Source organism: Buteo buteo, chromosome 28 (assembly GCF_964188355.1).
Source record: "Buteo buteo chromosome 28, bButBut1.hap1.1, whole genome shotgun sequence".
NCBI classification, from domain to species: domain Eukaryota; kingdom Metazoa; phylum Chordata; class Aves; order Accipitriformes; family Accipitridae; genus Buteo; species Buteo buteo.
Genome location: NC_134198.1, coordinates 5,358,208 through 5,373,158, shown reverse-complemented (window position 1 = coordinate 5,373,158; position 14,951 = coordinate 5,358,208). Strand labels below are relative to the sequence as shown.

General features: G+C 36.0%; 1 protein-coding gene across 8 annotated transcripts in view; it reads left to right on the top strand.

The window, feature by feature from the left end:
* Positions 1–14,951, top strand: part of NRCAM (neuronal cell adhesion molecule) — a 165,616-nt gene that overhangs the window by 127,058 nt on the left and 23,607 nt on the right. For 5 of the 8 annotated variants that reach the window (XM_075059069.1, XM_075059066.1, XM_075059063.1 and 2 more), the window contains 5 exons: positions 695–920; positions 1,223–1,338; positions 5,185–5,389; positions 5,576–5,698; positions 6,706–6,882. In XM_075059069.1, the coding sequence (XP_074915170.1) occupies positions 695–920; positions 1,223–1,338; positions 5,185–5,389; positions 5,576–5,698; positions 6,706–6,882 (847 nt within the window). Of the gene's footprint in view, positions 1–694; positions 921–1,222; positions 1,339–5,184; positions 5,390–5,575; positions 5,699–6,705; positions 6,892–14,951 lie in introns of all 8 variants that reach the window. The other 3 variants (XM_075059068.1, XM_075059065.1, XM_075059064.1) reach the window with 1 other exon arrangement.

The following is a 14,951-nucleotide window of genomic DNA, read 5'->3' as shown; positions in this document are numbered from 1 at the left end:
TGCGTTATGAAAAAAAAAAAAAAAATTTAAGGTGCCATATTTTCCTTGAGTGATTTCTCAAGATAAGCCATTAATATGGTAACACAGGATGTTTTGCTGCCAATTTAAGAAAACTTAAATATGTAAATTGAGGTTTATCTCAAGTAGACTCTTATTTTTAGAATGAATTCTAATGTGAATCCTAATTATACCCTCAACTTTTGTGACAAACCAAATTATTGTGCACTCTTCCACTAAGAAACTTTTGTGGAAAAGTTTTCTCTATCATGCCCTTATCATCATGACAGGAGCTCAAGGAGAGCAATGTAAAACCAATTTCCCGTTCCAGACAAGAAATATTATCTAGGGAACACTGTATATAGGGAGTTGGTGTAAGTCTTTCCCTCTTCCACTTCTTAAGAAATATTTGAAAACAAAATATGTATACAGAAATCACAATGCATGGTTGCATGAGAATTAGCCAGGATCACCATTCCATGTGGTTTTTTGCTAATGAATGAAAAGCAACTGAACTGAACTGACCTCCTGTAAATGCTAAATTGCATGGCTTGGGAATTTCAGCAGTGCTTCTCTGTCACAGAACACAGTGGTAAATTTTCAGTAAAATTCTAAAAAAGAATCGATATATTTCCTTTTTTTACTTTGGATTTTTCGGATGCTTCAAAATATTCTAAAAAATTTATTTTCATTTCAGTCTTTAAAAGGTTTTCAGTCTAACGGACCAGGGCTTCAGTACAAAGTCAGCTGGCGTCAGAAGGATGTTGACGATGAATGGACATCTGTTATAGTTGCAAATGTATCTAAATATATTGTGTCTGGTACACCAACTTTTGTTCCCTATGAAATAAAAGTACAAGCTTTAAATGACCTGGGATATGCACCAGAGCCATCAGAGGTGATTGGACATTCAGGGGAAGACTGTAAGTTTTGTAGTTTGACTCAATTGTACTAATAAAAAGCAATTAAATGTGTAACCTAAATGGGTATTTACAATACTAAAATATTGAAAAAGGGGGATAGTAGTTATTTTTTTAATTAAAATTAAGGAATTTGGAGATAATAAGGCTTCATAACACTCTGTAGTATTAATCCTGACGTCAGCTTTTTAACATAGGAACATTTTAACCTACTAGTTGAGTGCAATGCAAAGACTTGTTCTGAAAAAGTATGCTCATGTGGTTTCTTATTCTAACTAGATACTTGTTGCATCCTTTCCACACAGTGCCAATGGTTGCTCCAGGCAATGTGCAGGTTCATGTTATTAACAGCACATTAGCAAAGGTGCATTGGGATCCAGTTCCACTAAAATCTGTCCGAGGACACCTTCAAGGGTACAAAGTAAGTACAGTCAAAAGCATTCTGTTTCTCATTTATTAAAACAGATCACGCTTCCTATATGAGATTGTATCCAGACTGAAGTAACGGACATATAAGAGGACTCTTGCTTTTCAGTGAGCTCACAAGTTTTGCTGACAAGATCAATAGCATTGATACAATTAATTTAAAGTTCAGCAACGTTCCAGCCTTGTAGCACCTTGTAGTCTCCTGTGACATTGTCCTTGAAGAAAGATGGGATGTGTCTGCAATTAAGTTTGCACACATTATACAGATTAAAAAAAATTGTAATGGTTTTACAGATCTTATTCCAAAAGGATATTTAGAGGATGAGGAGAAATAGTTTCTGTAGGAGTCTCTTCTAGGTCTAATGCTAAGATTATTAATCTTCTGCCATAATATAATTAATCACATCTTTAATTCTGAGCAACTGGCCACTTGCTAGCTTATGCTGGGTCCTGTGTCTTTTTGGAGGCCAGCAAAAAGCTCACTTTAAAAGCTCTATTTAAGGAGATAGGAAATGGCAGAAGGTTTGGAGTGTACATATAACTGAAGGAAGCTTAGTGTAAGATAGTATGCTGGTCTTGATGATAACTGAGAAGGCTGTGTTGGAGACAGAAGACTGCAGTTAACAGGGAATGAGAGACAGAAGGACTTCAGGGTTAGAAACTGGGGGAACTGGTGTCCCTGGAGGACAGGGAAAATCTGATGGCAAAAGTTGTTTCAGAGGTTGCACTACAAGCCTATCAGAAGAAACTCAGGAGTGCAGAAACTGCAGAAGCATGGTAGACTGGTTGTGGAGGGAGGAGTGGAATGAGAGGGTATACTGACTTCCTATGAAACGGTAGAAGAAAATAAAAAATAATTACTTCTTTGCTCCTCTGCAAATATACTAATAAATATGTTCTAACAAAACAGACTGGTTACACAGCCCAAACTAGGTTACTTTGTAAGACAGACTAATTTGAACAATTTCTGTTTAAATGAAAGAGGAAAAAGAAATATTTCAAAAATGAAAAGAGTAAAGAATATTTGGAGGAGAATAAATATACATCATACTTATAAAATGGAGACTAGTATTCAAGAGCATTGAAATTGAACTTCATTGCGTTACAGCTGGTTACCACATGAATGTGAGTTCCTGGTGTACCTGGCACAAAATACCACCATCCAGAGAGACTCAAGCTAGTTTTGTATGAGCTAGCGTAAGGATTTGTAGTTAGCGTGGTGCTCTGCCCTAGATACTAAATTCAGCTGAGAAACAGGACTTATTAGTCTGTTAAATGTTTATCTGTCAGATGACAGTCTGATATCAACCTGGTATTTCATGCACAAATGGGCAACCAAATGTAAATGTCCATTATGTGAGGACTGAAGAGTTAGAATTTAGTGAAGTTAATGCTTATTATTAATGGAGTTACAGCAACGCTAATCCTCATAATCCAAATCACCAAATTTCTGTTAAAGGTCATTAATAATACAAAAAAATTCCATAGACAAATGTCTGCCCATACACTGGGTGTTAAGTTCTCACCCTTCAAAGGAATGGTCACACTGAGTTGTCATCGTCTCAAGTTTAGATGGAGATTTCTTGTTCCTCAGACTTGGAGTCTCTGAGGGTTATTTTCTGTCCTGTATTTCCTAACAGGTTGCACACTTTCCTCTGCAGTTGGTCTAAGGCATTAGTCATGCCATGATTACTTCTGTTCAGGTGTTAGTCTTTCTCTGTATACAGTATGACTTTTTTTTCTGTGGGGAGGAGAACCACACAATTACACAAAGCTAAGCAAAACTGAAACTAAAATAAGTTTGTCAGTAATCATAGATAAAACAAGCTCAAGACCACAGGTTTGACAACAGACCTGACCACTGAGTAGTTTTGCTGTTAGGGCTAGGACAAATGTGACAATGGTACATCCTTGAATAAGTTGCATATGCAGCAAAAGTTTCTTATATAATTTTTGCAGATGCAGCTAAATCAAGCTAAAATATGTTAAAAACTAGACAAAGCATGACAGGTCCTAAGACCTGGTGGATAGTTACTGTTACAAAGCTTTCTCTGAATACAAGCTAAAAACTTTTCATGGATGCAGAGTATGCTTTAAGTGTCTTAGTTATTGACATAGCTTACAAAGCACATGACTATCTCTTTTTAAACACATCAGCAAAATCTTACTAGCAAACTCAGGCTTTCCTAGTTAATAAAATTATTTTAGACAGTAGCCCAATATGCAGTGTTTCATTAGGGACACATTTCTTAATAAAGAGAGGGGTATTTCTCTAAAGAGTCATGCCATGAGGACAAATGGGTGAAGAAAGCAGGAAGATCTCTAACTAGCAGTCCACAGCACATCACTCATGTTTTGCTCTTGTATTAATTCAGCTATTACTCGATATACTGTGGTACTATAAAGCATTTCAAACCTAAGAAGAAATTTTTAAAATAATTCTTTTCACTGTTACTGCTGCCATTTTTTCGTTATTCTTATGAATTCAGTGGTTATTCAATACAGTATGTGAAAAATGTGATGCAGTCTCTTTTGCTGTCATATTCCTCTTCCAAATCACTGATTATCAAACCCAGCTTATTAAAGCTGTCTTTTAATTTCAGCCTGGCTAGTGACACGTGATGACTCAACTATAATAATGTGCTTTGTGAAATGTTACTGGCTAACATTATTTTAAAATATCATGAACTATACCTTATGAGTTTCAATACTAAAAGCACCAACATGTCAAGCTTTTGTTAGCTTGTAAATGGCTTTCTTGCTAGTTGGTAGGATAAGAGCTACAGGATGACAGCTGGCGGTGTTGAAAATCATTAACTCAAGCCATGTAAAACACGGTGGTATTTAACAGTGATTAGAGTGAAATGGTATGTTGTTAGCAATAGAAAGCTGGTGTTCGTGTAACATTGCCTTATAAGCTATCTAGTTGGGCTTTGTAAGCCTTAACAGTTCCCTTTTTTTGAATTCATGTGTGAGATCCCAACTTCCTTAATTAAAGAGGTGTTTTGCAGTTGGCCTAAATGCAACCAGAATTTTACCCATTTAATTTGCTTTATCAGTTTTAGTGTGTGATCACACATGTGTGAAAATTATGCTGTGAAAAATGAACATTAATGTATTGGAAGGTAACAATCCTAGGAGTGATACAAGTCTTTGTAGGGGCAACTGTTAATATCTTTCCAGATACCATGATAGAGAGACTAGTAAACAGAGTGCAGTCAAGGTAATTACCTCTGAGGCTCATCTGTAGTTTCTTAGAAACTCAGTCGGCAAAATAGATAACCAAAATCAGCTTTGTGGTCTGATCTGTTTGTCACATAAATGGAGGAATAGTCTTCCTGTCCCTGGGTGGAGATCATTCCACGACTGTAACCTTAGAATCCTTTCAGAACTTGTTTTTCCAGCCCAGACAAATTTTGGCTTCCACATCACGGGGAATAGCATGGTCAGGTGTGTGACACAACAAGGTGGCTAAGTGCAAGTCTGCTTTGGAAGCTGTGTAGACATCTCACTGAAAGAATGGATGGTATGAATGAGTCCTGCCTCTCAGATGGACTTGCTAACATGAGAACCACCACATACTAATGCAGTTCCAAACCAGAACTTGTGCTGGACTGACTTTGAGCATTAGCAGAACTGGCAGGTGATAGTCTTCACCCAGTTGTGCAGGCATGACTGTTTCTGGACAAACTGTTTCTGGAGCAGGAAAGCTCTATGCTGTGTCTCACCTGAGCTTATTAAAATTGCAATTATTCCTACCTTTAATTCATGGATACTCATGGAAAAGCTTAGAGTTTGTAAAATCAGAAGACCTAAACTCTCACTGTTCTTTTGTCTTTAGGTTTACTACTGGAAAGTGCAGAGTCTATCCAGAAGGAGTAGGCGGCATGTAGAAAAAAAGATCTTGACTTTCAGGGGAAACAAGACTTTTGGAATGTTGCCAGGGCTGGAGCCCTTTAGTTCTTACAAGCTGAATGTTAGAGTTGTTAATGGTAAAGGAGAAGGACCAGCAAGCCCAGACAAAGTATTTAAGACCCCTGAAGGAGGTATGAAGTGAGACTTAAATGTGGTATATTCAGAAATAGAACACTAAGGGTGTAATTGCTGAATTTGCATCTTGGACATGATAAAATAATAATCTGGCTCAATACAGTAATATTCTTAAGAATTAATAATTCATGAGTTGTTTTAAGTTAATCTACTTTGTATTTACTGTATATTCTTCTTAAAAGTTCCTAGCTCACCCTCCTTTTTGAAGATTACTAACCCAACATTGGACTCTCTGACTCTGGAGTGGGGTTCACCTACCCATCCAAATGGTGTTTTGACATCATATATACTGAAGTTTCAGCCAAGTAAGTTAATTATGAATATATAACTCTAACTTAGACAATATGTCTACCAAATAACAATCCATTTATTAAGAAAAAATGTTAAATTTATAACGTACAAAAGATGGGATGGTATTGTAGATGTCAAGTTTGAATAAAATTAATGTATTCTGACAATAGAGATGACTATTTGGAAAACTTCACTTGGTCAAGTGCCAGGTTCCATTACTTCTATTTCTTCAAACCACGCTTCACAGAAAAATGGAGAAGTCCTACATAGAATTGACAGCCAAGTTAGAAGCAAGATACTACTACTTACAAATCCTATATTTTAACTGCAGAGAAAATATCATTAGAAGTAGATCAAAATACATACAATTATACTGTTGTGGGCTTCTTCAATTTTCATAGTATTTTAATTTTAAAATGAAAAATTCATAAATGTGCCATTTACTCATATCAGAGCTATGAATCACTTCCTTAGGATCCCCATGCCACTGCTTACTTGCCCAGAAATCTGTCAGCAGTGACACTGGAAATTTAAGAGTTTTGTGTGCATGGAATAGATCAAGGAAGTTTGTTTTCTTCCACTTACCAGTTTCCCCTGTTGCTTTGCATTAGGTACAAGTCACTTCAGTATTTTTTCTCCTAAGCATACTGAATTTATTATGAGGCAGCTAGTTTAGTCTTTCAGGATTTTTTAATGATCAGTGTTTCAAATGGGTGTAAGTTCAGATGATGTGATGTGGACTCAGTTGCCTTGGATTCAGATACTTATGAGAATGGAACTTGAACTTAAAAAACTTGTAGGTGTTTCCTATCTCCCTGTTGAATTTTGGCCCCTGATAGATCCTTTTTATACAAAGTTGACTTTCTTTTGAAGCTACAGATTATCGTTCATGTAACCTGAAATGAACAGTGCAGCAGACAAACAAAACAAATAAATACAAACAAAAAAAGCCTGTTTTAACACAATGATAATGTAGGCAATTTTCCTAACTCTTTCTTTTTTTTTTTTCTTGTAACAACAGTTAACAACACACACGAATTGGGTCCCTTGGTAGAGATAAGAATTCCTGCCAACGAGAGCAGCTTGATATTAAAAAATTTAAATTACAGCACACGGTACAAGTTTTACTTTAATGCACAAACTTCAGTTGGATCAGGAAGTCAGATAACTGAGGAAGCAGTAACAATTATGGATGAAGGTAAGATCGGTATGTATAAAGAAAACCCATTGAGTTTAAAAACCGCTACAAATTTTATTGAAAATATTGCTACTACTTCCTTTCCATTAAGGAAATAGCCCCTAGTAAAATTTTTTCTAGAGCTTTCTTAACTGTGTTATACACTAGTAAAAGATTTTAAATAGTTTCTAAAAGATTTACAAAGGTTTTCTGCTGTAGTGGAAGCCCCAAAAGAGGTGTAAAGCCCCTCCTTTTGATATAAACTTACAAGTTCTAAGACTTTGGCTTTTCTGGGCTTCAAAGTTTTATGTAACTTTACATTTTAAGTGGTCTTCCTCCATTCACATATTCTGCTTCCTTGACCAGCTGTGGTCACAGAGAACAATACTGAAATGATGGAGCTTTATGGCTAGAGCAAATTATTTCTCTTTAGAAGTATGCAACAGCTTCTGTGAGATCTGAACTTTTTTTACAGAGCTGACAGAATTGTAACTTCAAAAAAGCTGCAGAAATAAATTTGTCATCTATGGCCCCAAATAACTGGTGTGACATTGTATAATATTTAAAAACTCTTAAGTATATTGTTCAATTCTGACACTATTAATTTTTACATTTATAGCCATTCTAGATCTCTGATTTTGGCAGTTCTTTTGTTGAAGATGTTATTTATTTAAATATGAAAGCTTAATAAAATAAGAGTAATTTAAAGCAAAGGGGAAATTTGGGGGGAAAGTCTTTTATGATTTTGCACATCTTAATATTAAAAGTCTATTTTGATACCATCTTTTCACATATTTTTATGCTTAGTAAAAATATATTTCATTGGAATTGCCGTAGATGAGTTGGTATGCAATGCATAGTGTATTAAGTGTAATAACAAATAGTGGATTAAGGTTGCATATGAACTACATTTATTTTAAATTGTGAATCTTAACACGCATGAGCAATAAAATTTTGTAAATGCATGTATATTAATTTTTGTCTTGTAATAGTCTGTCAGTGTTCAGCATAAGTGGATTGTTTCTAATTTATTTGAATTAATACATTTTATCTAGTTTGCATGCTTTTGTGGTTTATAATGAAGTTATATATGTATGTTCCCTTTGGTGTTGTATCTAATTATATAGTCTTCCTATTCTTGTTTTCCTCCATTAAAGCTGGTATTCTCCGTCCTGCTGTAGGTGCAGGCAAAGGTAAAATGAAACTGCATGATTTGTTAATGTGTGGATTTTGCAGTGTTGCAAATGGGGAAATTGCAGTGGTAAGGACAGAAAATCTTGGACTACACATTGCTATACAAAGTATTAATCAGTGCTGGAAGAAAACATTTGGGGGTTTTGTTGTTGTTTAGGTTTTGGTTTTGTTTTTTTTTAAGAAATCCAGAATGCTTATTAATACCTTTCATCTGTTTATTTTGCCACAGAGTTCCAGGGGAATTCATTAGCTTTGCTTCAGCAAAGTCTAATTATTTCTGAACATTTAACAGATGTATGTCATGGTCATAAATATTCAGGATCCAGGTGCACTAGCACTGATTAGCTGAAGTAGAAAAAACAGCACTTTTGCAAAGGAGATTTTTTTACTGCCTGTGCCATGTGCATTTTTTGTTTTAAAAAAGTAGGTGCATTCTTGTTCTCGCTGCTGATTAATGCTACCCGTTTGATGACATTTATTTCATTTGCAAGCCAACTGTGCATAGGAGACAGATGACTGACAATACCCTCTGTATACTTCTCAGTTTGAGTATCAGATGGGATATACAGGCAAATGGCTTCCTGCTGTCTTAGGTTCACAGATCTTGTGAGTGAGTTCTTGAGGATATTTCAGTGAGTGGAACCTATTATCATCCTTATTCTTTAATTCAATAATATTTAGTTCTTTGTGATGCAGTTCTTCTGTCAAACAAGGTGTTCTTCACATTGCACACAGTTTTTATGAATTTTGATACCTTCACTGTCAGAAGCAAAGATTGTCCTGAGGACTGTTAGGTAGCTTTAAGTCAGAAAGGTGTGTCTATACGTATGTGTCATTTTATCACTAATTAACATCTCATACCATAAACATCCCAAATCAAAATCTGTACATGAAATACCCAATGTTTTTTACAAACTTGGAAGAGACAACATAAATTGTTTTACATATATTTTCTTTCCACTTGATGAACAGATGTTTTGAATTATAATAGCCATAAAAAAGAACTTCATTCACTCAGATATAAATCAGACTCTATTACATGTATGTATGCATACATTTGTGCATAAATAATATATATATTTTTTAATATGTATATATAAGTCTATTCTAATATCAGATGCATTTCTGGTAAGTGTATGGAGTTGTGGATTTATTTTAATGACAAGTCTTTCTTACTGTTTTTTAGTCTAGTTGTAGCTGAGAAGTCAGCACAGATTGGAACAGTCAAACTGACTTGTAGTCCTGGACATTAACAGCAGAAATGTAAATTAAGTTCTCATTATTTGTAGCTGACTATAAAAACTCATGCAAGGAAAAGTGGATTCTCTGTGTGAAACTGAGGTCTAATTATAGCTGTATCACAGTCCGTGGCTAGCAGAAAGCATCTTATTTGTAAGATCAGCTGGAGCAGTTCACATTTCAGAGCTGTCATCTCAGATTCTCTGAAAACTAAGCAGATGTCTTCGTTTGGTTCCATGCCGTTTATGGTTTCAAAGTTTTCACATATTCCTATAGCATCTAGCTCTTACAATTGCAAAGAAAACTTTGGAACTGCAAACAGGATGGAACTAAAGCCATGACATCTGTTAGGACATCTGAGTTGCTGCAGGTCTGGGATGAATGTTCTCGGTGGTTACTTACATTAACGTGATTAACTGTTTCACTACTGATCAGGGACTATAAGGAAGGAAAAGGAAGATCGTATTATCAAGATCAAGTGCCAAATTATTTGGTCTTGTGAGTGGGTGGATTTGGAAGATAGACATACTCAGCCCACTCAAGAAGAAGCCGTACCCAACAGTGAATTGTTACTCCTCCGTTAAGTGCAGGAGGGCCTATACGTATATACGGCTCTTACTAATGTGGACCCAAAGCCAAACCAAGGAGAAGGTGCAATCTAGATATTCTCAACCTTTTTGTGATCTATCAAAAACATCTCAGTTTTTCATTTTGAAGGGTAGAACTTACCAAAAAATGTAATTATCCTTTCTCTTTCAATTTGAGCTTATTCATCTTGGAAGTTAAGAAGACAATAGGTCCTAGATTCAGCCAGCCTAAATTGCACGGAAATTTTTGTACATGGTGTTTTCTACTGGCTAGCTGCCCCTGAAGACCTGCAGTTTGGCCAGTCAGAAACATTAGACAGAAGGTCCTGGAGGAATTCAAATCATCTATATGTGGGCGAGCTGTGCAACTTGGGACATATTTGACTTCTCAGAGTATAACTATGTATTAAAGTGCAGAGGGAAACATTGCTACGGTAAATCAAAGGATCTTAGAGTGTCTCAATATATTTATTGTAGTTTTGAAATACATTCCGTGTCTCTTGGCACCATGTGTCTTTTGCCATCTTTTCAGACAGCCGTGGGCCCTTCATTGTCTTTTATTACCTTAAAAACAATGAAAGTAACCACAGTCTGCTTACTGCTGCACTTGACACTTAATATTTGTCCCAACTGAGTTTGTCTGATTATAACGACTGTACTGGTGTCAAGTAAAGATATCCAGTACGTTCTAGACCAATAAGTAGAGAAGCAAGTTTTGTGCGTTTTTCCCATAAGGTAAAATAACAATTTTACATGAAAACTTGAAATATGAGATGAAGGCTAAGAGATTTAGATAAAGGAATCTTTTTTTTCTTTAGCTTGAATAGAACTTAGCAGCTCTATTCAAATGGGGGGCAATATAAGCAGGAAATTGTCTCCCTGTGATATGGGCACCATCCTAATAAAAAAGTTCTTTAGACAAACAGTGCCATTGCATCAAATAGCCGAAATACAAGGGAACTTGGCAAATTATAAGAATTGAGGGTTTTTTCTTCTCTAAGGGAAACTTAACAGAGGAGATCCATGTCATTCTCACAAGCCCACATGAATAAATCATGAGACACTTTATTTTACTAGATGGGCAAGCTATCCTGTTATAGTTGATACTCCTATTTGACTGACACCATCTTTTTTCCTTTCTAATACTGTGATGTTATGAATGACTTAAATTTGATAAAATTATGGCACCACAAAAAAAAAAAAAAATTGTTTTTCTTCCTGGCAACCTGTATTCTAAATGTGTCTGAAAACTGCATATGTAAAACATAATGTATTGACGTCTAATGACAGGTATGAGATAACAGAGGTGAGAAAAATTGGGGACTAAGAACCTGATGACATATAAAATAATTATAGTAGCAGCTGAAAAAGATGATCCCTGGAGTCAAGTCTTTTCTACCTTCTTCCATTAGAAGTTTTAAATAACTGGTCTATAGAGGAAGGAAGAGAATACAGATTTGACCAGTGGTAGAAATGAAAGTTGTTTAAAATAAACAGTCACAGGGTCTCGTTATTGTGTTTGTTGTAAGCTGAAGCGTAGGGAGTCATGGCATGACACGTCAGCCTCATTTCACGAGCCTTTTTGTTTTACTTTTCAGTTTCTTTTTGATTTAGTCAACTTTTTTATTTGAAAGCAAGTTCTTGTAGTCTGCATGCACGCAGACACTGGTAACTGGCAGTCCTGAGCTGCAATTAAAATAAGGTTGTGAGATCACAGTTACCTTTAATTGAAGTTAGCGCTTCCTGTCAATGCGGTACTCAGTCTGGTCTGCCTTCTTCATGTGAACTTCACATCTCAAGTATTACTGACAGAAGTACTTTTGTTGCAAGGGAGAAGAACAAGTATTCTAGCCTCTGGGTTTGAAACGATTCTTTTTTTTCTGACTGAATCTCCAATATGTAGCTCTTCACCGTAGGCTAGAAATCATTCTCAGCTGAGTTCATATCTCTGATCTCTTCGTAGAAGATAGGATCATCTCAATTTTCTTTGTTCCCTACAAAGTGCTGTTCTTTAAATCATTTTCCCTGCCCACCATCTGTCTTCCCTCCCTCTTTGATTCATTTCACATAATGTCTCCATATTTTTTGCTAACAAGTTCAAGCTGCTTTTTCTTTTCAAGTCGATGACAGTATTTTTGTACTGCTCCTTCAGCCACTCTCTCCCTGCGGACTTCTCTCTCCCCGATATGTCTACGTGATTCTTTCAGGACAGCCTGCTATGCAGAACTACTGTTTTGTCCTCTTTTAAGTCTACTGGGAACAATGATGATGCTTTGCATGCTAGACTAGAGAAAATGATGATTATTGCAATGCAAAAATTCCTGCGAATACCTTTTGCTTCATAGATGTCATGCAAAATCCAGGCCATACTAAATGCTTATCAGTGAAATGATTTCTTGCATTTCTTCTTTGTCTTCTGTATTTCTTGCACTTCAAGAATGCTCTTGCAATGGCCTAAATAATCTTAGAAGTGACTAATGCCCATCTCTCACTGCCAGAAGTGGAATTCATTCCTACTGTTATACTAAGGCTTGAATTTCATACTGTAAAAGTTGTAGGTTAAAAAGCAAGCAAAAGCAAAACCCTTCTCTGTGTCTTACAGGCTCTTTTCCTTCGTCTTTTTGGGGGGAGGGGGTCCTTTGAATTTATTTTTCTCTTTATATATGCATTTTAACTAATTGTCTATGATATGTTGCTTTGCCCTTTTTTTTCCATTTGACACCAATCTTCAAATGTGTGTGTGTCACTTTACCTACCATTTTTTTCCTGGAGATCAGGTGAATCCCATGAAAATTCCTAAAGTTTAGTCACTTTAGGGATTATTTAATTTATTGTTCTGCTGAACTAAATCTTGAGAGAGAGTACCTATTCTGTTGTTAAAATCCATTCATATCTTATGTCATGTCTTATTAAATTCTATTGAATCTGCAGCCCAAGAATAACTGTATTATTTGGAGGAACTGTGTTCCTGAAAGGCCAGAAGATTAAATGCAACTCTACAAAAAACTCCACTAAAAAAGCACTGGAATTAATTTGAAAAGAAAGGAAAATTTTACTTTGAGCCTAGGCCTCTTTCTCAATGATCAGCAAATGCTTTTATACCATATCTCGCTATAGGAATGAAACCATACTCAGAACTGCCAGCTAAATTTTGCATTGTATCGTAGCATGAATAAAAGAGCTTAATTTACTGGAGGTAGCTTAGTAAGAGTCGGTCTGTATAAAAACTGTCATTTATTAACAATCCATTCCCATCAGTTTTAGAGCGACATTTGTCGGCGGTGCTGCACAGTGTCGTGCATGGTTACAGATCAGGAAAGCCCAGTGCTCCGCTACTGAAAACTCTTGCTCCCTGACACAAAGCTTTCTGCCCCCCCCTTTTTACCAACTGGCGCTTGCACACGCTGAGAGTTTCTGCCAACTGACAATTTCGCATTTGTGAACAGTGCTGGGAAACACACTGGAGAACTAAGAGGTTAATTATAATTAGAGGTGTGCTGATTGAGGAGATAAGGGTCTGGGTAGATTGGAGACAAGCCTTAAATGTTGTAACCACTTCAATTCTAGGCTTTCATCAGCTCAGGATCCATCAGCCATCTTTTGTCTTCTTATGTGTGTATTCATGTTGCAAATATGGCACGTTTAACAAAGTTAACTAAAACTTTCCAGGCCTGCTGGAAAATTAGATCAAGCAGGAGTGAAAAGAGGAAGAATTACAAAAATAATGATTTTGAAAATAAATGAGCTGTTGAACAAATTTCTTGGTGCATTGTGTTCAATAGGAAAAAAACAGAACTTAAGTCTGACCAAATACTACACAGGGATAAATCTATACAAACAGCTATTGGTAAGAATCAGATAAGAGTACATCTGATAAATCTAAGCATAAATTAGTCACTTGAGAAGATTTAGAAACTAAGACACCAAGAGAATGAAGGTAATTTTCAGAGCCAACTTTATTGTTAAATACAGTCATGTGAACAGAAAGACATTTACTAGATACCACGTCTTTAATCTAGCAGACAACACTTTAATTAGAGCAGAAACTGGAAATTGGAGATGGAAAAAAAACCCAAAACACAAGATAAGATGGACTTTTTACAGGGGAGGTGATTATCAAATTTGCTTAGTGGTACAGAAGCTGGCTGTTGTCTGGAGTCTTTCACACAAGATGAGAGAGTTTCCGTCATCGCCAAGTCCTCGGGCGTGAGGAGGGAGAAGTTAGGTGTAATTCTGTGGCCTCTTTGTGCAAGAGTTGGAAACAGATTATTGCTAATAATTTCTTCTGTCTTTATCACTGGTGACAAGTATCAGTCATACAGTTGTGCTGCTAATTAGGCATCTTTTGTGGAAGAGCAAAATCCAGGAAAATAGGGGTTTGAGACTATATGATTTAATGAAACAAAACAAAGTTGTATTTAGAACACAAACCAGTTGTTTTCTTGGCACAGAACAAATGCTTAGATGCTGATTGTAACAAACACCTGTTCCTATGTGCGAATGAGGAAGGAAGTTTATATATCCTGTCTGCAATCTCAGACTCCGCACCTTTCTAAATTTAGAGCCTGCTATTCTTTCCTCTTGCTACCTTCAAGTGGCACAGAGAAGCAGAATCTAATCCCCTTGCATTACCATAGTGTATATGGTTACATGCTAGATTTCCCATAGACAGCTCTGGCTTTGGTATTTCTTAGGGGTTTTGTTGTTGACTTAGTAACCTAGATGGCTTTTTTAAGATCTAGTGCTTTCTATTTGATTTTGTTCAGGTGGTTTTAGCCAAGAAATAAATATATTCTTTATTATTTAAATAATATATTCCTTATTATTTTTGCTCGGTGAAAGAAGTGATATATAAAACATATAAGCACAACTTACCTACAAAGACATGCGGAGAGTAATTAGTGGGAGTAAATGTGGGAGTAATTAGTTTAATACAGATTAAAGAGTTGAATGAGTAGTGCTGGAATAGAGTTAAGAAGAAAAATTTGATGCAAGTATGGGGATAAAAAGTCTGATATTGTGAAAATTTGTAATCATGAGAACACATTTTCAGGAGAATTGAGGGAATTT